The sequence below is a fragment of the Oratosquilla oratoria genome, chromosome 3 (genome assembly GCF_046742065.1).
Source record: "Oratosquilla oratoria isolate Oo_2021 chromosome 3, ASM4674206v1, whole genome shotgun sequence".
Taxonomy (NCBI): Eukaryota; Metazoa; Arthropoda; class Malacostraca; order Stomatopoda; family Squillidae; genus Oratosquilla; species Oratosquilla oratoria.
In genome coordinates, this window is record NC_134779.1 from 81327615 (window position 1) to 81351119 (window position 23505).

General features: G+C 39.8%; 1 protein-coding gene across 3 annotated transcripts in view; it reads right to left on the reverse strand.

The window, feature by feature from the left end:
• Nucleotides 1-23505, reverse strand: part of LOC143024166 (hydroxyproline dehydrogenase-like) — a 70122-nt gene that overhangs the window by 10930 nt on the left and 35687 nt on the right. For 2 of the 3 annotated variants that reach the window (XM_076182970.1, XM_076182968.1), the window contains exons 6-7: nucleotides 17748-17899; nucleotides 9424-9599 (exon numbers count right to left, since the gene is read on the reverse strand). In XM_076182970.1, the coding sequence (XP_076039085.1) occupies nucleotides 9424-9599; nucleotides 17748-17899 (328 nt within the window). Of the gene's footprint in view, nucleotides 1-1316; nucleotides 1452-9423; nucleotides 9600-17747; nucleotides 17900-23505 lie in introns of all 3 variants that reach the window. The other variant, XM_076182969.1, reaches the window with a different exon arrangement.

Sequence of the window (23505 nt, forward strand, 5' to 3'; positions counted from 1 at the left end):
CCATTTCACATCTGCTCTCCTCTTTGCCTCCTTTACCTTGTGCTTTACTTCTCTTTTCTTTTCTTTGTACCTCTCATATGACTCCCTTGTCCTATTTTGTAACCAATCTGTGAAAGCTCGCTTCCTCTCTTCATTTAAAGAGTTCACTCTAAGCACCTCCCTACCTTTTGTCCTTTTCCTCTTTCTCAATCTATCCTCCACTCTCAACTTACCTTCCACCAAAAAAATGATCTGATATTCCCCCACTGTCTCCCCTTAGAACATGTATATCCTTAACTCTTCCTATTATACTCCCATCTACCACTACATAGTCCATTAATGCTCTATCTATCACCCTTCCATCCACCACCCTCTCCCATGTGTACTTATGCTTGACTTTCTTCTGAAACACTGTATGTTGAAAATGAATATTTTTTTGTAACAAATTAAATGATCAATAAGTTGGAAGGAGGAGAAGGAGGAAGGAAGAAGTCAGCATCTACCATCACTCCTTCCATCCCTCCCTTGTGCCACGATCATCATGATGCAAAATATTGATAAAAAAAATCCTTAATTTTCATTTGTGCTTTCTGTGTGAAATCTGAATACATCATCATGTTCAAGAGTTGTTTATGTAGGAGAAAGCATGTTTTATACTATGTCTTATATATTATGTTGTGTCTATCCATATGATGAGTTCTGTATATTCAGTAAATGACATGTAGAAAATATTTATAAACTAGCATTTTCTGGCTCCAGTTACATCCTGTAATGTATTTTTGGGTCTATTTGTGTTTGAGTTGAATAAAGCTTGGGAGCAGCTGCCAAGTCTTACTGATGTTACAATTTATTCAACTCAAACACAAATAGACCTGAAAACACATTACAGGATGTAACTTATATAACAGAATATAAGTGAAGGCAGAAAATGCTACAGTTTATCCAATGTTTTCTACATATTTACTGAACATACAGAACTCATCATATGGGTAGACACAACAGAATATATAAGACATAGTATATAATATCTATACAATGGTTGAATAAGTAGAGGAAAGAATTAACTTACATAGAGAGTCATGACTGTTACTCCAACTGGTTTCAAACAGACTATGACGACGTAGTCAGACAGTTTCATCAATTGTTTACAAACTATGAGATGCAGTCAAACAAACAGCTCAGAGTATGAAAAAGTTCAATGACAAAATATTATAACATTCTTCCCCCCCCCCCCAAAAAAAAAAAAAATACTCCATAAGTTATCAATCCCATCCATATTTGTCCAGAGCCTTCGACACACTGGTTGACCTCCATACTATAGGTGTTGTCGCACTCGCCTCTATGTCAGCCTCTTGATGAGGTTCATTGTCCTCTGGAACTTCTAGGAGTGTTGCTGTAGGTACAGCCTCTGGTAACAATGTAGAAGAGGGTGGTGATTCCTGATTTTCAGTAGGGGAGTAGTTGACCTGGTTCTTGGGATAAGGAGCCAATTCATGAATAGAAACTGCTGAATATAAGTAAAGATGTGTAAAAACCAATCATTTCTTTTCCTTGACTTCAACTCCACATAATTATTTGGTTTCATACCCTATTGATTTTTGAAAATGTTATAGTTGTAGAATGACTGCTCTGTCTAATGATTGAAACCAAATTTTCATATCTTATGAACAAAGTGGAGAAATATCTTTTCTGAAGGAGATGAGGAATTGGTGTGTCACTTGTGCCTGTGTATTTACCTAGTTGTACCTAGTTGTAATATACGGGAGGGGAGCTATGCTCGTGGTGACCCGTCTTTGTATCTCTCCACATCAAGTTTTATCTTAAAATCTTGTATAGTGTTAGCACATACTGTTTTGTTGTCTAATTTGTTCCATGTATTTATCACTCTGTGTGGGAAACTGTTCCTTTTCAAGTTTTTTCTATAACTATCCTTTTTCAATTTTTTTCCGTGTCCTCTTGTTTTACCGTTGTCCCACATTAATAGGTCTTTCCTGTCTAAAACTTCCATTCCTTTCATTATTCTGTGGAGCAGGAGTCTATAGTACCAATCTCCATGGCAGAAATCAAGTGTAATTTCTTATTTGAATGGATTATACGTGATTGCTAAGTCTATTCCATTCATTGACATTAGCTAGTTATTGCCTATTTTCTTCTTCAATTAAATTTTTCCAGTTTAGATCCATTACTACAAATCCTGCCCTGCTGTCTTAATATAATGACCTTGTCTACCCATCATCCAGGAGGAGCTAAGATAAGAAGGAAGGAGGGGATGAAATGGGTGGGATTGGATTTAAGCCTTTGTATTTTAGCTACCTCCCTTGTAAGGGGGAAATAGCCATTGGTATATGTACAGGGTGTTTGGGATAAATTTAACACTTGTTTTTAGAATGGAAAGAAAAATGTCATATCTTGGCCAAATATTGATATATTCTCAAAATTCAAAGTGTATCTCTTAGAGGATCTTTTGCCAAATACAGCTCACTCAAAGAAGCCATCCTGAGCCTCCACCATGGCCTCCAGGCAGGACCTGAACCTGCAGCACATGGCCTTCAGAGTGTCCTTGGAGAGATGCCTGAACACCAGTTTGATCCTGGTAATCAGCTCGTCCTTGGTGTTACAGGTTGATTGGTGTCTTTTTCAACTGTGTCCCACATATAATAGTCCATTGGGATGCAATCAGGCAAGTTGGGGGGCCAGATGTTGGGACTGGTGAAGTCATAGAAGTTCTCAGACAGTCATTTCTGGATTTTCCTGGATGTGTGACATGGAACTGAATCCTCCTGCCACATGTATGGTCTTCCTGCAGCCACCCTCTCCACCCAGCACTTGACAACAGTGGACAGCAACTCAATATAGCCATCTGAAGTGAGTCTGAGTCCCTTTTCAAAGACATGGGGTGGGATGATATGGCCTTCACTGGAAACGCACCCAAATACCATCCATGAAACACAGGACTTTGTGTGGACTGTAGGCCAGCCACCTGTTGTTCTGCTTGTTGTGCAACTGGTCCTGGCAGAAGTTCTTCTCATCTGAGAAGAACCAGAGCATCCCCAGCTCGACTGGGTGTAAATATGATAGGGGTTGGGGGCAACCCTTCATTCCAGAGGTGCCAAAATAGATTTTCATTTTGTATGATGTGGGTGCGTGCTTTGACTTAGCTGCATCCCCTTCAAGGGTGATTATTGAGTCAAACCACAAACTAATACATATACCAAAAGCTTTTTTCCCCTTATTAAGGAGATGGCCAAAAAACAAAGGCATAAAAAATCACTCCCATCTATTCCATCCCCACATACTCCACTCACATCAACCCTCTTCCTTCCCTCTTTTCTAGGCACTTCCTGGATAACAGGTCATCCCGCATCTCACCCACTGCCCTGGGTCAGAAAGTGTTGGAACACAGCACATCCACAGCTAGGCTGCTTCATTAAATCAGCGACCCCCCCCTCTCCGTCCCCTCATGCATAAAAGGAGAAGAAGGGGAGAAATCCCTTCAGGCTGCATCAATTTATTTTCCACACATACTCCCTCACCCCCACCAACACCCCCTCATACATCACAGCATCATCCATACACAACCATTCTCCATTCACCCTTATCTTCTGTCCTCTCCTGTCCTTCCTCAATAGACATTCCCCTCTTTCCCAATGTCTCTTTTACCCCATCCATCCATCTCATCCTAGGTTACCCCCTCATGTTTACTCCTTCCACCTCTGCCTTCCACACCTCTTTTACTAATCCTTCTTCACTCATTCTTTCCATGTGTCCAAACCATCCCAATACTCTTTCATCAACCCTACCTCTCAACTCCCTTTCCAACCCCGTTCTCCTCATCACCTTTTCATTTCTCACTCTATCTAACCCATTAACCCCTATCGTACTTCTTATGTACCTCATCTCAAACATATTAAAACTCCTCCTCTCTTCCTCTTTTATGATCCATGTTTCTGCCCCATACAGTGCTGTTGGCTCAAACACTCATTCATACAATCTCCTATTAGCATCCTTTCCGAAATGTCTATTTCTCATTACATTTTTTAATCCCCCAAGGCATCTACTTGGTTTTCTCAATCTACATTCTACCTCCACTTTCACTCCTCCCTTTCCCACTACATTCGTACCCAAGTACCCAAAAATATCCACTTCTTCCCGTCTCTCTCCCTTAATACTCACTTCCAGTCTGCTGCCACTTTCTCCCCTTGTAGATCTCATCACCTTACTTTTACCCACATTTATCTTCAACTTCCTTCTTTCACACACCTTCCCAAACTCTGCTGCTAATTTCCTCAATCCTTTCTCTGATCCTTCTACAAGTGCAGTGTTGTCAGCAAACAACAACTGGGTTATCTCCCACTTTTCTCCATTTTCTTTAACCATCTCCAATCCCTGACCCACTACCTTTGCATTTATGTCACACACCACCCCATCTATGTAAATTGAACAACCAGGGCGACATAACACACATCTCTGACGGTCCCACCTTTACCTCAAACCACTCACTCTCCCCATTTCTAATCCTAACACAAGCTCTACTACTCTCGTAAAAACTCTTGACTGCTCTTAACAGCTTTCCTCCTATCCCATATATCTGCAATACCTCCAACAGTACCTTCCTGTCTACCCTGTCATAAGCCTTTTCCAAAACCATAAAAGTAAAAAAAAAATATCTATACCTTTTTCTAAGGCTTTCTCACATATCTGTCTTACCACGAAAATCTGATCCACACAACCTTTACCTGTCCTAAATCCACATTGTTCCTCACCAACTACTCCCTCTGTTTCTCTCTTAATCCTCTCAATCAAGACCCCCCATAAGCCTTTCCAACTACACTTAACAAATTGATCCCTCTGAAACTACTACACTCACACTTATCCCCTTTTCCCCTGTAAAGTGGAACTATACAGGCACTCCTCCAGTCCTCTGGTACTCTATCCTCTCTTAAACAAACATTAAATAACCTCACTAGCCAGTCCACCATCACTGTGCCTCTATTTTTCAGACATTCTGCATGACATCCATCCAACCCAACTCACATAATAAATAAAACTCATTCAATCACCCCTCTCAAAAAAGCATCTCAGGGATGAAGTGAAAGATGTGAAAAAATTGTATATAGTAGGTGTGCATGGAGTCAGTATTGTTACAATAAACTTTCTCTAAACTGCACCACCATACTTCAGATATCAGATAATTCAGACTCAGGGCTCCACGCATCTATCCCTTAAACCTTCTGAATAAGGCTGTGCCTTCTACTTCCTCTGGCAAGGGGATAAAGGAACATTTCAGTTTTTGTATAGTAGATAGGCTGACAGTGATTGAGGCACATGAAAGAGGAGTCAGTCAAGCACAACTTATGATGGAATTCAATCTCAAGAAATCTACCTTTTATGACATTCTGAAGGGCAAGGAGCAAGTGAGAGAAGTAATGAGAAAAACTGGAAGTGGGAGAAAAAGAAAGAATATGTACAGTGCAAGAAAATTATATTACTAAGACTTGGATGATAAAGTAGTACACAAATACTACATGAAGGAACATGCTGAAGGGGTACCAGTACAAGACCTGGACATCCAGCATGCAACACAATGGCTAGCAACCCATCCTGGAATGCCAAATTTCAAAAGCAGTGATACATGGCTGTGGCAGTTCAGGAAGCATCATGGTAAAATGAACCAAGCTAACACAGAGGAGCATGAATACTGCAAAATTCTTTCCATCATTCCATAATGAGAAGGGGGTAGGGTAACTAGGGAAGACAGTAGGAGGATGTTATAATACCTTGCACATTAACTCATCTGAACATCTGGGAAAAGATAAAGAGGGGACTGTTATAATACCCAGCCAATAAACTTGTCTGTGCACCTGAGAAAAGATTGAGAATGGTAAGCCTTAGCATCCAAGGAAAACATGACAATTTCAAAGATTTCAATGGTATGTGGCCAGGGGCATACACTTTTTTAACAACATTAACATCAACAACCTATTAGTCCAGACTTGAATATTTCAGACAGGAGTTCACCTAAATTTGCCCAATTTAGAAAGGATTTACTATGTTACTGCTTAAAGTTGATAAATATATATACATACATATACCAAAGGCTTTTTCCCCTTACAAGGGGGGTAGCTAAAATACAAAGGCATAAAATCCACTCCCACTCATTCCATCCCCACATACTCCACTCCCAATTACCCAACTCCCTCCCTCTTATCTTGGCTCCTCCTGGATGAAGAGTCATCCCTGCATCTCGCCCACTGCCCTGTATCAGAAGTAGTGTCGCAAGACACAGCACATCCACAGCAAGGCTGCTTCATTAAATTGGTGACCCCCCTCTCCATCCCCTCATATAGAAAAAAAAGAAGACAAAGAAAATCTCCTCAGGCTGCGTCAAATTATCTTTAACACATACTTCCTCACTCCCCATCCCCCACCCACTCCTCCACATGCATCACAACATCATCTATATACAACCATTCTAAATTCACCCCTATCTTCTGTCTTCTCCCATCCTTCCTCAATAGACATTCCCCTTTCTCAATAGACATTCCCCTTCCTCAATAGACATTTCTCTTTTAACCCATCCATCCATCTCATCCTTGGTTGCCCCCTCATGTTTACTCCTTCTACCTCTGCCATCCACACCTCTTCTACTAATCTTTCTTCACTCAGTCTTTCCATGTGTCCAAACCATCCCAATACTCTTTCATCCACCTTATCTCTCAACTCCCTTTCCTCCCCCATTCTCCTCCTCACCTCATTTCTCACTCACTCTAACCTAGTAACCCCTATCATTCTTCTCAGGTACCTCATCTCAAACACATTAAAACTCCTCCTCTCTTCCTCTTTTATGTTCCATGTTTCTGCCTCATACAGTGCTGTTGGCTCAAACACTCATTCATACAATCTCCTTTTGGCATCCATTCCCAAATGTCTATTTCTCATTACACTTTTTAATTCCCCAAGGCATTTATTTGCTTCTCTCAATCTACATTTTACCTCCACCTCCACTCCTCACTTTCCCTCCACATTTGCACCCAAGTATCTAAAAATATCCACTTCTTCCAGTCTCTCTCCCTTAATACTCACTTTCAATTTGCTGCCAATTTCTCCCTTTGTACATCTCATCACTACATTTACCCACATCTATTATCATCTTCCTTCTTTCACACACCTTCCCAAACTCTGTCACTAACTTTCTCAATCCCTCTGATCCTGCTACATGTGCAGTGTCTTCAAGAAATAACAACTGGCTCATCTCCCACTTTTCTCCTTCTCCATTTTCTTTATCTATATCCAATCCCTGACCCATTACCCTTGTGTTTACCTCTCACACCACCCCATCCATGTATAAACTGAACAACCAAGATGACATAACACATCCCTGGCAAAGTTCCACCTTTACTTCAAACCACTCACTCTTTTCATTTCTAATTCTAACACAGGTTCTACTAGTCTTGTAAAAACTCTTGACTGCTCATAGCTTTCCTCTTATCTCATATTTCTGTAATACCTCCAACAGTGCCTTCCTGTCTATCCTGTCATAAGCCTTTTCCAAATCCATTAAGTAAGGTAATGAGATGTACAAGGGGTGAAAGTGGCAGCAGAATGGAAGTGAGTATTAAGGGAGAGAGACTGGAGGAAGTGGATAGTTTTAGATACTTGGGTGCGAATGTGTTGGGAAAGGGAGTGCAGGTGGAGGTAGAATGTAGATTGAGAAAAGCAAGTAAATGGCTTGGGGGATTAAAAATTGTAATGAGAAATAGACATTTGGGAATGGATGCTAAGAGGAGATTGTATGAAGGAGTGATTGTGCCAACAGCACGGTATGGGGCAGAAACATGGAACATAAAAGAGGAAGAGAGAAATTTTAATGTATTTACCTAGTTGTATTTTGCGGGAGGAGAGCTATGCTCGTAGGGACCTGCAGTTGTATCTCTCTGCATCCAGTTCTTTCTTAAAGTCATGCATAATTTTAGCACTCACTGTTTTCTCTTTCAATCTATTCCATGTATCTATCACTCTATGTGGAAAGCTATTCTTTTTCAGATCTCCTCTGTAACTGTCCTTCTTAAGTTTCTTCTTGTGTCCCCTTGTATTTCTACTGTCCCATTTAAGTAGATCATCCCTGTCAAGGATTTCCATCCCTTTCATAATTCTATATATGGATATCAAATTGCCTCTTTCTCTTCTTTGCTCCAGAGTTATTAAGTTTAGTTTGTCCAATCATTGTTCATATGTCAGCATACTAAGTGTTGGTGCCATCTTTGTTAGTGCTTTTTGAATTCTTTCTAGTTTATGTTTTTTTTTGTACTGGGTGTCCATAGTGCCACTGAATACTCTAATTTTGGTCTTATCAGTGTAACTAGGAATTTCTTCACCATCTCCTCGTCCATGTAGGGGCAGAAACATGGAACATAAAAGAGGAAGAGAGGAGTTTTAATGTGTTTGAGATTAGGTTCCTAAGAAGTATGATAGGGGTTACTAGGCTAGATAGAGTGAGAAATGAGAAGGTGAGGATGAAAGTGGGGGTGGAAAGGGAGTTGGGAGATAGGGTTGATGAAAGAGTATTGGGATGGTTTGGACACATGGAAAGAATGAGTGAAGAAAGACTAGTGAAAGGGGTGTGGAAGGAATGAACATGAGGGGGCAACCAAGGATGAGATGGATGGATGGCATAGGGGCATTGTGAATGAGGGGAGTGTCTGTTGAGGAAAGATGAGAGAGGACAGAATATAGGGGTGAATGGAGAATGGTTGTGTATGGATGATGCTGTGATGCATGAGAGGGAGTGGGTGGGGGATGGAGGATGATGGAGTATGTGTGAAAAATAAGTATACACAGCCTGAAGACATTTCTCCCCGTCTTCCCCATTTCTACATGAGGGGATAGAGAGGGGGTTGCCAATTTAATGAAGCAGCCTTGCTGTGGATGTGCTGTGTCTTGTGACACTGCTTCTGACCCAGGGCAGTGGGCGAGATGCAGGGTGACCTGTCATCCAGGAGGAGCCAAGATAAGCAGGAGGGAAGGGAGTGGATGGGAGTGGAGTATGTGGGGATGGAATGGGTGGGAGTGGTTCTTATGCTTTTGTTTTTTGCTACCTCCCTTGTAAGGAGGGGAAAGCTCTTGGTATATGTATGTATTTCATTTTATTTTTATTTTCATGGTCTGGACAATATTACTTTTGATTTCTAATGGGGTGAGGTTTCCAATATGATGTTTTTGAACTATTGTTCTAGTTTGTTCATGTAGGCTTAGGTATTCTTTTGCTGAAATAATGCAACAATAATGGAGTCACTTTGCTGAAAAAAAATTCAAGATAGAATCAGTTCCTACACTAAAGTAGTGCCCCATCACCTTGTTAAAAAAAATACTTGGAATTAGCTAGTATAAAATTGATGAACATTGCCATGTTGATGAATAGAACACCTTTCAAGGAAGAGGACATACGTGTTGTAGTTGTTATTTGTATCTTCATAGGTGTTGTTGACTGGGTCGGGGTAGTCTAGTTCCTGAGCTCGCTTTCTCTCAGTCTCCAGGTATGCACCACGAACTAATTTGATGCCAAATGTTGTTGACAGATGGCGGGCAATTTCCAGGTCATGCTTTAGCCATTCACTTGTGTTCTGTAAGACACCATGGTTGGTGATTACATGGAAATAGTGCCAGATATAAACACCCATACATGTACAGCACAGATATAAGATCTCCCCCGTTTTATGAACAGGATAAATTCTTAGGATTTGTAAGTTGAAATGTTCACAAGTATCCAACATCACTTTTGTCACTGCTGAGTACTCTACTATTCAGTAATATAGTGGTGGGGGAAAAGAATACTGCCACCACTTGAGTTGTAAAAGGCAACAAAAATGGGACATGGGTAAGACTAGGCATCCTTCTTCCTGTAGCCCCAAAGGGGACATTCCTAAAAAAAAAGCAAAGGCATTAGAGGGTCTGGGAGTTTTCCAACCAGAACCCTAAGGTTTAGGTCTTTTAATGTGCATGGATGTAGTACAGATTGGAGTAAAAGGGAAGAGATAGGAGGTATATTTGTGAGAAGAAAGATGGATGTGTTGGCATTAGTGGAGTGGAAGGAGGTTTCTTCAAGGTTAATGTGGATGAAGGTGAAACTGGGAAGGGAGATGTGGGTTTTTGTAAGTGCATATGGACCTAGTAGTGAGAAGAGTGTAGAGGAAAGGGAGGTTTTTTGGATAGATTTAAATGAATGCATAGAGGGTTTAGGGAGAAATGTCAGTGTAGTGGTATTGGGAGACCTTAATGCTAGGATAGAAAATGAACCAATAGATGGAGTGGTTGGGAAGTGTGGAGTTCCAGGAAAAAATTATGGTGGATAGTTGATGGTGGAGATAAGTCTCGAAAGAGAGTTGATGATAGCAAATACAGTGTTTATGAAGAAAGTCAAACGTAAGTACACATGGTAGAGAGTGGTGGATGGAAGGGTGGTAGATAGGGCATTTTTGGACTATATAGTGGTAAACAGGTGAAAAGTAGGAAGAGGTAAGGATGTACACGCTCTAAGGTGAGAGAGTGGGGGAATATCAGATAATTTTTTGGTGGAAGGTAGGTTAAAAGTGGAGGATAGATGGAGAAAGAGGAAAAGGACAGAAGGTAGGGTGGTGCTTAGAGTGAACTGGTTAAATGATAAAGAAAAGGAGGAGTACAAGAAGAAGCTGGGAGAGGAATGGGAGGGAATGAATGATAAGGTAGAACTAGGAGTGGAGGAGGAATGAGGATGGTTCAAGGGGGGAGTCACAAGGTGTGCAAAGATGGTGTGTGGAACAAGGAGGGGTGAGGAAATAAAAGTTAGGGTAGTGAGTGGTGAGATGAGGAAGTAAAAAAGGTTGTAGAAGAGAAGAAGTGAGCATTCTTAGATTGGTTACAAAATAGAATGAGAGAATCATATGAGAGGTACAAAGAAAAGAGTAGTAAAACATAAGATAAAGGATGCAAAGAGGAGAGCAGATATGAAATGGGATAAGAATATGACAGAAAATTTTGAAAGTGATAAAAAATGTTTTGGAAAGAAATTAAGAGAGGAAGAGGAGGCAAATCAAGTAGAGAAGAAAAGGTAAAAGGTGTAAATGGAGATATGATAATGGAAGAGAATGCAGTAAGATGAAGATGGACAGAGTATTTTAAGAGTTGTTAATGGGAAGGACGAAAGGGAAGGAAAGGTAGATGCAGTGGGAAGCAGTAAGAAAATGAGTGATGACTGAGGAAAATGGAGGGAAAATAAGGAAAGATGAGGTGAAGGCAGTTGTTAAGATGATGAGAGCAGGTAAGGCACCTGGGTTGGATGGGTGTCATGCAGAATGTCTAAAAAAGGAGGTACAGTGATGGTGGACTGGCTGGTATGGTTATTTAATGTTTGTTTAAGAGAGGGTAGAGTGCCTGAGGATTAGAGGAGTGTCTGTATAGTTCCATTTTACAAAGGAAAAGGGGACAAGTGTTAATTTAGTAGTTTCAGAGGGATCAGTTTGTTAATTGTAGTGGGAAAGGTTTATGGGAGGGTTTTGATTGAGAGGATTAGGAGAGGAACAGAGGGAGTAATTGGTGAGAAAGCTTTAGGAAAAGGTAAGGATGTTTATTGGGCCTTTATGGATTTGGAAAAGGCTTACGACAGGAAGGCACTGTTGGAGGTATTACAGAAATATGGGATAAGAGGAAAGCTATGAGCAGTCAAGAGTTTTTACAAGACTAGTAGAACCTGTGTTAGAATTAGAAATGAAAAGAGTGAGTGGTTTGAAGTAAAGGTGGAACTTTGCCAGGGATGTGTTATGTCACCTTGGTTGTTCAGTTTATACATGGATGGGGTGGTGTGAGAGGTAAACACAAGGGTAATGGGTCAGGGATTGGATATAGATAAAGAAAATGGAGAAGGAGAAAAGTGGGAGATGAGCCAGTTGTTATTTCTTGAAGACACTGCACATGTAGCAGGATCAGAGGGATTGAGAAAGTTAGTGACAGAGTTTGGGAAGGTGTGTGAAAGAAGGAAGTTGATAATAGATGTGGGTAAATGTAAAGTGATGAGATGTACAAGGGGAGAAAGTGGCAGCAAATTGAAAGTGAGTATTAAGGGAGAGAGACTGGAAGAAGTGGATATTTTTAGATATTTGGGTGCAAATGTGGAGGGAAAGTGAGGAGTGGAGGTGGAGGTAAAATGTAGATTGAGAGAAGCAAATAAATGCCTTGGGGAATTAAAAAGTGTAATGAGAAATAGACATTTGGGAATGGATGCCAAAAGGAGATTGTATGAATGAGTGTTTGAGCCAACAGCACTGTATGGGGCAGAAACATGGAACATAAAAGAGGAAGAGAGGAGTAGTTTTAATGTGTTTGAGATGAGGTACCTGAGAAGAATGATAGGGGTTACTAGGTTAGATAGAGTGAGAAATGAGAAGGTAAGTAGGAGAACGGGGGTGGAAAGGAAGTTGAGAGATAAGGTGGATGAAAGAGTATTGGGATGGTTTGGACACATGGAAAGAATGAATGAAGAAAGATTAATAGTAGAGGTGTGGATGGCAGAGGTAGAAGGAGTAAACATGAGGGGGCAACCAAGGATGAGATAGATGGATGGGTTAAAAGAGAAATGTCTTGAGGAAGGGGAATGTTTATTGAGGAAGGGGAATGTTTATTGAGGAAGGGGAATGTCTATTGAGGAAGGATGGGAGAAGACAGAAGATAGGGGTGAATTTAGAATGGTTGTATATAGATGATGTTGTGATGCATGTGGAGGAGTGGGTGGGGGATGGGGAGTGAGGAAGTATGTATTTACCTAGTTGTATTTACCTAGTTGTATTTTACGGGAAGGGGAGCTATGCTCGTGGGGTCCCGTCTTCATATCTCATTTTATCTAAACTATTTTTAAATTCATGTATTGTTTTTGCACACACCACTTTCTCATCTAACTTGTTCCAACTGTCTATTACTCTGTGAGGAAAGCTGTTCTTTTTCAAATCTCTTCTATAGCTGTCTTTTTTTATTTTCTTTCCGTGTCCTCTTGTATTTCTGTCATCCCATTTTATCAGATTCTCTCTATCAGTAATTTCTATGCCTTTCATGATTCTGTAAATAGCTATCAAATCTCCTCTCTCTCTTCTTTGCTCTAGTGTCTGTAGTTTAAGTTTTTGTAGTCTCTCTTCATATGATAGTTTTGAGAGTGTTGGTGCCAGTTTTGTGATTGCTCTTTGTATTCTTTCAAGTTTTTTTATACATTTTTTTGTACTTGGTGACCATATCGTTGCTGCATATTCTAATCTTGGTCTTATCAGGGTGATTAGGATTTTCCTCACCATTTCTTCATCCAGGTATGTAAATGCCACTTTGATTGTTCTTATTAAATTATAAGTTTCTCCAAAAATCTTATTTATATGTTTCTCAGGTGACATATTATTCATAACAATGACTCCCAGGTGTTAAAGATAATTTGACGCAGCCTGAAGAGATTTTCTTTGTCTTCTTTTTTTTCTATAGGGGATGGAGAGGGGGGTCACCAATTTAACCACTTCCATACGGTGACGCCTACGTAGGCGGCATGAGCAGCAAGTGGGTACTTGATGCTGCCGACGTCGCCATCTTGATTATATTTATTGTAGTCGTACCTACATAATTTTCATTCTCTCTAAACTGGCTTCATCAGTTTTCTATGGTTATCAAAATACACGGGTGAAAGAGAATGAACGATTGAGCACTGACTTTATTTTCTATAATGCGATTATTATGACGCAACATCGCACATCGGGCAGCTAATGCTGCCAGATGTGCGATGTGCCCCGTAGTGAAGAGGTTAATGAAGCAGCCTTGCTGTGGATGTGCTGTGTCTTGCGACACTACTTCTGATACAGGGCAGTGGGCGAGATGCAGGGATGACTCTTCATCCAGGAGGAGCCAAGATAAGAGGGAGGGAGTTGGGTAATTGGGAGTGGAGTATGTGGGGATGGAATGAGTGGGAGTGGATTTTATGCCTTTGTATTTTAGCTACCATCCTTGTAAGGGGAAAAAGCCTTTGGTATATGTATGTATATATATTTATCAACTTTAAGCAGTAACATAGTAAATCCTTTCTAAATTGGGCAAATTTAGGTGAACTCCTGTCTAAAATATTCAAGTCTGGACTAATAGGTTGTTGATGTTAATGTTGTTAAACAAGTGTATGCCCCTGGCCACATACCATTGAAATCTTTGAAATTGTCATGTTTTCCTTGGATGCTAAGGCTTACCATTCTCAATCTTTTCTCAGCTGCACAGACAAATTTATTGGCTGGGTATTATAACAGTCCCCTCTTTATCTTTTCCCAGATGTTCAGATGAGTTAATGTGCAAGGTATTATAACATCCTCCTACTGTCTTCCCTAGTTACCCTACCCCCTTCTCATTATGGAATGATGGAAAGAATTTTGCAGTATTCATGCTCCTCTGTGTTAGCTTGGTTCATTTTACCATGATGCTTCCTGAACTGCCACAGCCATGTATCACTGCTTTTGAAATTTGGCATTCCAGGATGGGTTGCTAGCCATTGTGTTGCATGCTGGATGTCCAGGTCTTGTACTGGTACCCCTTCAGCATGTTCCTTCATGTAGTATTTGTGTACTACTTCATCATCCAAGTCTTAGTAATATAATTTTCTTGCACTGTACATATTCTTTCCTTTTCTTCCACTTCCAGTTTTTCTCATTACTTCTCTCACTTGCTCCTTGCCCTTCAGAATGTCATAAAAGGTAGATTTCTTGAGATTGAATTCCATCATAAGTTGTGCTTGACTGACTCCTCTTTCATGTGCCTCAATCACTGTCAGCCTATCTACTATACAAAAACTGAAATGTTCCTTTATCCCCTTGCCAGAGGAAGTAGAAGGCACAGCCTTATTTAGAAGGTTTAAGGGATAGATGCGTGGAGCCCCGAGTCTGAATTATCTGATATCTGAAGTATGGTGGTGCAGTTTAGAGAAAGTTTATTGTAACAATACTGACTCCATGCACACCTACTATATACAATTTTTTCACATCTTTCACTTCATCCCTGAGATGCTTTTTTGAGAGGGGTGATTGAATGAGTTTTATTTATTATGTGAGTTGGGTTGGATGGATGTCATGCAGAATGTCTGAAAAATAGAGGCACAGTGATGGTGGACTGGTGGAGTAGTTGGTGAGGAACAATGTGGATTTAGGACAGGTAAAGGTTGTGTGGATCAGATTTTCGTGGTAAGACAGATATGTGAGAAAGCCTTAGAAAAAGGTATAGATATTTTTTTTTTTACTTTTATGGTTTTGGAAAAGGCTTATGACAGGGTAGACAGGAAGGTACTGTTGGAGGTATTGCAGATATATGGGATAGGAGGAAAGCTGTTAAGAGCAGTCAAGAGTTTTTACGAGAGTAGTAGAGCTTGTGTTAGGATTAGAAATGGGGAGAGTGAATGGTTGTTGTTGTTGTCGTTCCCTAGACTGTCTGTCCGAGCAGTCCCGTCTCCCCAAGGAAGGCCACAGCCGAAACTGGGTTTTCCCACAAATCCTTTATAGAGTGTATGTTGTGTTGTTTGCGTGCATGATTGTGTATAATGCAGTCTTCCATTATGTGTTGTATGGTATGGGGTGAAGTGTTACATCCTGGGCAGCTGTTCACAACACGGTCGTCCAGCCTCTTCTGGTAGCTTAGAAGTGCTGGGTGGTGACCGCATCGCAGTCTGGCCAAGTGGACTCTGTCCTTACGTGGGAGAGAGGATTCAGAAGGGTGGATATCAGGGGGTCTGGCATGCAGCAGTGTGTTGTCTTTCAGTGTGTTAATGGAGCGGTGAGTGATATGATTATGAATATGTTTCCGGAGGCTGGTATTTGGTGGTTGTGGAGGAAGAGAAGAGAGTATCTGTGTGTAATAAAGGTCTTTGGGTGTAGAGTGAATGGTTTGAGGTAAAGGTGGGACCGTCAGAGATGTGTGTTATGTCGCCGTGGTTGTTCAATTTATACATGGATGGGGTGGTGTGTGACATAAATGCAAAGGTAGTGGGTCAGGGATTGGAGATGGTTAAAGAAAATGGAGAAAAGTGGGAGATAACCCAGTTGTTGTTTACTGACAACACTGCACTTGTAGAAGGATCAGAGAAAGGATTGAGGAAATTAGCAGCAGAGTTTGGGAAGGTGTGTGAAAGAAGGAAGATGAAGATAAATGTGGGTAAAAGTAAGGTGATGAGATCTACAAGGGGAGAAAGTGGCAGCAGACTGGAAGTGAGTATTAAGGGAGAGAGATGGGAAGAAGTGGATATTTTTGGGTACTTGGGTGTGAATGTAGTGGGAAAGGGAGGAATGAAAGTGGAGGTAGAATGTAGATTGAGAAAACCAAGTAGATGCCTTGGGTGATTAAAAAAATGTAATGAGAAATAGACATTTGGGAAAGGATGCTAATAGGAGATTGTATAAAGGAGTGATTGTGCCAACAGCACGGTATGGGGCAGAAACATGGATCATACTGTAAAAGAGGAAGAGAGGAGGAGTTTTAATGTGTTTGAGATGAGGTACGTAAGAAGTACGATAGGGGTTAATAGGTTAGATAGAGTGAAAAATGAAAAGGTGATGAGGAGAACGGGGTTGGAAAGGGAGTTGAGAGATAGGGTTGATGAAAGAGTATTGGGATGGTTTGGACACATGGAAAGAATGAGTGAAGAAGGATTAGTAAAAGAGGTGTGGAAGGCAGAGGTGGAAGGAGTAAACATGAGGGGGTAACCTAGGATGAGATGGATGGATGGGGTAAAAGAGACATTGGGAAAGAGGGGAATGTCTATTGAGGAAGGACAGGAGAGGACAGAAGATAAGGGTGAATGGAGAATGGTTGTGTATGGATGATGCTGTGATGTATGAGGGGGTGTTGGTGGGGGTGAGGGAGTATGTGTGGAAAATAAATTGATGCAGCCTGAAGGGATTTCTCCCTGTCTTCTCCTTTTATGCATGAGGGGACGGAGAGGGGGGGGTCGCTGATTTAATGAAGCAGCCTAGCTGTGGATGTGCTGTGTTCCAACACTTTCTGACCCAGGGCAGTGGGTGAGATGCAGGGATGACCTGTCATCCAGGAAGTGCCTAGATAAGAGGGAAGGAAGAGGGTTGATGGGAGTGGAGTATGTGGGGATGGAATGGGTGGGAGTGGTTTTTTATGCCTTTGTTTTTTGACCATCTCCTTAATAAGGGGATAAAAGCTTTTGGTATATGTATGAGTTTGTGGTTTGACTCAATAATCACCCTTGAAGGGGATGCAGCTAAGTCAAAGCACACACCCACATCATACAAAATGAAAATCTATTTTGGCACCTCTGGAATGAAGGGCTGCCCCCAACCCCTATCACACTTCCTGGATGAAAGGCAATGCTGTGAGGCACAGTGCTTCCATAGCAAAGTCTAATATCTGAAGCAGGTTTACCCCTACTGTTTCATTATATAGCAGCCCCTTTTCCTCATCCACTGATAACAGTATATGAAGCAGATGTAAAGCACATCCCATTGGTTGCATCATTCCTTGATCCATTCACCCCAATTTTTTGTACTTTCTCTTCTTTGATCAACAGACATTCCATAGGCATCTAAAGCCCCCTTCACTCCATCCATCCATACATCTCATTCTAAGTCTTCTCAAGCTCAGCATGTCTGGGTGTAAGCAGGCCATGTCTTTATGGCAGACACTCACCATTGGGCCAAGGGGCCTCCCCTAGATTTCTCATCAAGGTGGGTACTGTCCACAGTATAGTATGACTATCTGCAATAAGCTAACTTTACCTTGAGATAGCCTTGATAGGTGTTCCAAATGATTGGAACTTCCTTGTTGAACACCTCCATCATGGCCATACAGAGGAGGTTGATTGAAGGGTTAACATAGGTGTACTCGGCATCCACTGTCAGTACAACTCCTTGTTCTCGACATGAATCACCTGCACTGACAAAGGAGGATAATCAACATTGATGGTCCAGCCCTTCAGTAGAACAAAGTCATCAAACATTATCCAGAACATAGCTTTAAAATGAGAGTCATCTCAGTGAAGCAGATATTGATAGCAATCATTTTTACCTTGAGTTTCAATGACTAGTTACCCACATCCCTACAGTAACTGGCAATAATCCTTGGACCCTCCCATAAGCTTCTCTTGCAAAGAAACATCGAAGTAATATCTCTGTTGTAATAGTATGGGACTGTTTCTATGTCACCAGCTTAAAGTAGGAGGAGGAGAACAGTCACTGATTGTCAGTTCTTGCACAGGAATGTGAATAATGAAAATTGTTGCCTCCTCAAGTTTTACTAACTGGAAACCTGCAGTGCCATAGTAGTTAGTAACAGCCCTTGCACCCTCCTGTAGATCTCACTGGGAAGAAATTTTGGATTGTTGTCTATATTGTATTAGTGTAGGACAGTTTTTGTGTCATCAGTTAATAGTACATCTGAGTTACCTAATATACAGGTTTGTATGGTGTGGATGTCTATGATGTGTTGCAGTCCCAGGCACAGGTGTCCATCATTGGCCCCATATGAAAGTAATAACTGGGATTGCTAACCCTTTCAACATAAACTCCCTCCCTCAACTGCATAAACCCCATTACTGTACTACAATGATATGAATCAATCATTCAACCATTTTTAGTCCACTGCTGAACATAGGCCTCTTCCAAACATTTCCATGAGTTACACAACTGTACCAACCTTTGTCATATCACTCCTGCAAACTTCTCTGTATAATATCTCTACTTCTCTTGTTTTCCTGTTCCATGCTCTCCAGCTCCCATTATCCTTTATTGCCTCCTTAATATTTTTACTCCATTTTGATCTCACCCAGCTTGACCTCTTCCTGTCTTTCAGCATTATTCCCAACATTGATCTCTCTATTCTTCTCTGTGCATGCCTTAGCATTGTCTCCATTACCTTTGTCAATTTTCAGGTTTATTGTATTTATCTAATTTTAGTATTGTATACAGGAAAGGTGCAACACTTGTTAGATCCCATCTCCTACTCTCAAATTTTATAATAATTATCCTCAAATTCATGCACAGTTCCAACTTAATCTATATCCTTGATTTCTAATTATCATATTAAGGTACTAAAAGTGTTTCAAATAAAATAATTGTAGGAGGAGGGGGGGTCGCTGATTAAATAAAATGGCCTTGCTGTGGATGTGCAGTGTCTTGCTACATTGCTTCTGACTCAGGGCAGTGGACAAGATACAGGGATGACCCATCATCCAGGAGGATTCAAGGAAAGGGGGAGGGAGGAGTGGTGAATGGGAGTGGAGTATGTGGAGATGAAAAGGGTGTAAGTGGATTTATGCCTTTGATTTAGGCTACATCCCTAGTAAGGGGGAAAAAGCCATTGTTATATGTATGTATATATGTAATTATATATAGGTTGCACACTTTAACTACAACTTTAGAGGTGATAGAAGTAAACTAATCTTCAAGAAACCATGTGAAGATAAAGGATAACAAGAAAGAATTTTGGTTTGAAATTAGATAGATTTGATGCACTTAAGAAATAGTAGGGCATCATTGAGGGCATGAATTGTAATTTATTAAGTATCATCAAGAAATCCATGGAGAAAAAACGGAATATATAAAACACCAGAGAAAACAAGTACTCAAAAATAGCAAATAACTTGATGAAAAGAAGGACTGTAGATTAAAACTGGGAAGGATTTAATAGGACAGAACTGAACCAAGTTATTGATAAAAGGCAGAAATCAAAAGAAAAAGAAACATAGATCATGTACAGAAAACTATTCTATCTATATATCGAGGGCTTTTTCCCCCTTACCAGAGAGGTAACCAAGTCAAAAGGCATATACTCACCCACTTCATTCCCACCCATTCCACTTTCATATACCACCCTTTCCCCCATTTCATCTTAGCTCCTCATGGATGAGAGGTCATCCCTGTATCCTGCTCACCGCCCTGGGTCAGAAGCAATGTACACCCACTCCTCGTTTAACGACCTACTTAGTTAATGACAACTCGGAGTAATGACGGGCTTTATGACAGACCAATATTCGTTTAACGTAAATCTCCCGAAGTTATGACGTCGTGTGTGATAATTAAGTTGACTGAGGCAAATTTGTATGATGTTATAAATGAACTTGTACGGTGGATATTACCTGTGAGGTAAAGTGTTCTGAAGCTTAGGTCTACATTACCATCCTGCAAGCTGCAAAAACTACCTGGGGTACAATATATACCAGTAGTGGTAAATTTTTAGTTTCGACCAAGGGCACAATATAGCAATAGAAAATTAATTATTAATTTTGTAAATTATAATGTATCAATGTAATATGCAATTTTGTGAGCGGAAATAAAAAAAAAGGTGCTAAAACAAATTTCGTAAGTAACGAAGTCATGTCGGACGAATGGTACACCATGTCTGTTATGATAGATGCCGATGTCGAGGAAATGAAAGGATGATAAATTCGCCTAGCCTAAACTAAACTAACCTAACCTGTGTTTGATAAATCATTACCTGCAAATTAAATGTCATCCGGCTCGTCCTCGTTGCCGTCGTCGTGAGAGACGTTGGCAGAAGACAAGATGGCGTCCCGATCCTATGCTACCGACTTCGTTCATTAGCATATTTTCTTGTAGCATGGTATTTTTTACTTTCATTTCCGCCCACAAAATTGCATATTACGTTGATACATTTTAATTTACAAAATCAATAATTAATTTTCTATTGCTATATTGCGCCCATGGTCGAAACTAAAAAAATACCCCGGTATTCAATATGGAATGTCAGCATACGCGGATTTGGTCATATACGGTAATTTCGGTAACATAACCACCGTAAATAAACAGTAAATAAAGCTTTAATGTACTGTATAAAAGAGGGAAATACACAAAAATAAAGATACATTAATTGCTGGACATTGTACATACAGTACATGTACGTATATGTATACACTTTCGCTTAACGACCAATTCGATTAACGACTGCGCGCTGGTCCCAATTGTTACTCACCACCTCTCTGTCCCCTCATGCATAAAAAGAGAAGACAGGGTTGAGATCCCTTTGGGCTGCATCAAAATATCAGTTACACATAACCACTCCCATACACACACGAGCAGCGATTGAAGAAGGACGTCCTGAAAATATGCTCTGAACCACTATTTAGTGAGTTGCCGACGAACGATTTTGGAACCAACCAACGGCCGCCTAGTTGTTTACACAAAATGGGAAGGGAGTTTTGTAGTTAAAGTGGCCGAGAATGTAGTCTTTGTACCTATTCATTTATTCTTTTTGCAAGATCAGTGACAACAATGGAAGAAAAAAAAAAAATGCCTGAAGGAGACCCCAAAGATATACCAAAGATTTGATAGAAATGTCTTCTTGGGGTTCAATAGAGACAATAGCAATATGTATAGAGGGATAGACATGGAAAGGGAACCCAGGTTTAAAAATATGATAAGAAATAGAGAAATCAATGAATTGTTAGATGAAATAATTGAACTCACAAGTGAATGCAAAAGTATATATAAAGAAGTAGCCATATTAAGAAAGGCCAATGAAGAAAATAACAGGGAAATAGATGAATTGAAAATGGAACTGAATAGGATAAAGGGAGAAAATAAAAGATTAAAAAATAAATATATGAATAGGAATGAGGCATTAAAGAAAGATATGAAGGATCAAATACAGGCAGTGACTGAGAAAGTGGAAGAAAAGATCAAAGAAAATGACTTCCAAGAAATAAACAGTGGAAGGTGGAACAGGAAAGTCAAAAATTTCTTTTAAAGAAATAGTAGAACAACAAGTTAAGGAGAATGCTAAGGAAGCGGTAATCCAAGTGATTAAAAAGAAAGGAAATTTGGTTAGGGATACAGTGGATAAAAAAGATGTATTGTAATCTATGGTATAAAAGAAAAGCATGATGTTCCTAGGTATCAGAGAGAAAAAGAGGAAAAAGAGATCACTAAAGAAATTCTGAAAGAGATTCAATAGGAGGATCAAACTTTGGATAAAGAAATTGAGGAAACATATAGAATAGGTAAATACTCAAAAGAAAAACAATATAGGCCACTAAAAGTAAAACTTAGGTCACAAATGATAGAGGAAGTACTATCCAGAACAGCAAAACTAGCAAACAGTGAAAATGACAAAAATGTATGGAGAAAAAAGAAATGAGTGATGAAGAAAAAGAAAAGGAGCTTAGAAATGAAGTGAAGGAAAAAAGAAAAGAAAAAATAACTGAGACTGAAAAGAATTATTTTTTTTTGGAAAGTGGTGGACCTGAGGCTGAGAAAATGGTATATCAGGAAAAAGGAAACAAAACAGACAGAAAAAGACAAGAAAGAAAAAAATTAGAATTAGCCTATACCAACATGGATGAAATGATCTCAGGACTGAATGAACTAAATGATTACCTGGCATCAGAAAAACTGGACATAATGGGAATAGTAGAAACTAAACTAAAAGGTAATCTACCACCAAACATTGTGGGACAAGGTCTATACAACTGCTGGATGAAGAATAGAAAGGAAAAACAAGGAGGGGGAGTATTATTTCTGACCAGGAAAGACTTAAATGTGACAAAGTTAACAGAAGGAAAAAACAATGTAGAATCAATTATGATAAAAGTAGAAAACAACCACATGAAAAGTAGAAAATTTGTAGTTGTGTATGTGCCTCCCAAAACACAGTCCTGGACAGAACACAATCATGCCAAATTGTTAGAAGATACCAATTATGAACTGACTGATGTACTGAAAAAGGAAATACAATAATAATGGGTGATTTTAATTCAAAAGAAATATGTTGGGAAGAAATGACAGTAAAGGGTGGAGAAGACATATGGGGCAGCATGCTACTCAATATGACCATTGAATACAAAATGACTCAGTGGATAAAGTAAAATACCAGATACAGAAACAATGAGGAACCTTTGGGACTGGATGTAATACTTTTGTCAGAACCTGAAATTGTAGGCAGAATAGATTACAAAACACCAATAGGAAAAAGTGACCATGTACTAATAGAATTCGAATTAAAGAGCAAATAGACCTAAGAAGAAATGATAAACATAGAATTGGAAGATCAATGTACAACAAAACAAATTTTGAGAAACTTATAAAATTCTTTTGTAATGCAAACTGGGAAAAATTCCTAAATGAAGAAACAAGGATGGAAGATAAATGGAATATACTTAAAGAAATTTATAATGAGGGTGTGAACAAATATGTACCACAACAAAAGCAAGAAAGATCATACATAAAGAACTGGTACAACAAAAAATGTAGTGAAGCTAAGGATAAAAGAGACAAAGCCTGAAAAAAAAAGCAAATGACAAACATACATCAAACTAAGAAACGATTATGTAAAAATATGCAGAGAAGAAAAGAGAAATTATGGAAAAGAAATAATAGGAAATGCAAGGAACAACCAAAACCATTTTACAGATATATGAATAGTAAGCTAAAAACAAACAAGAAATAGAAAAGCTGTGCCAAGGAAGTCATGAATATACAAAAGAACAAGAAATGTCAGAAGTTATGAGCAACCACTTCAAAT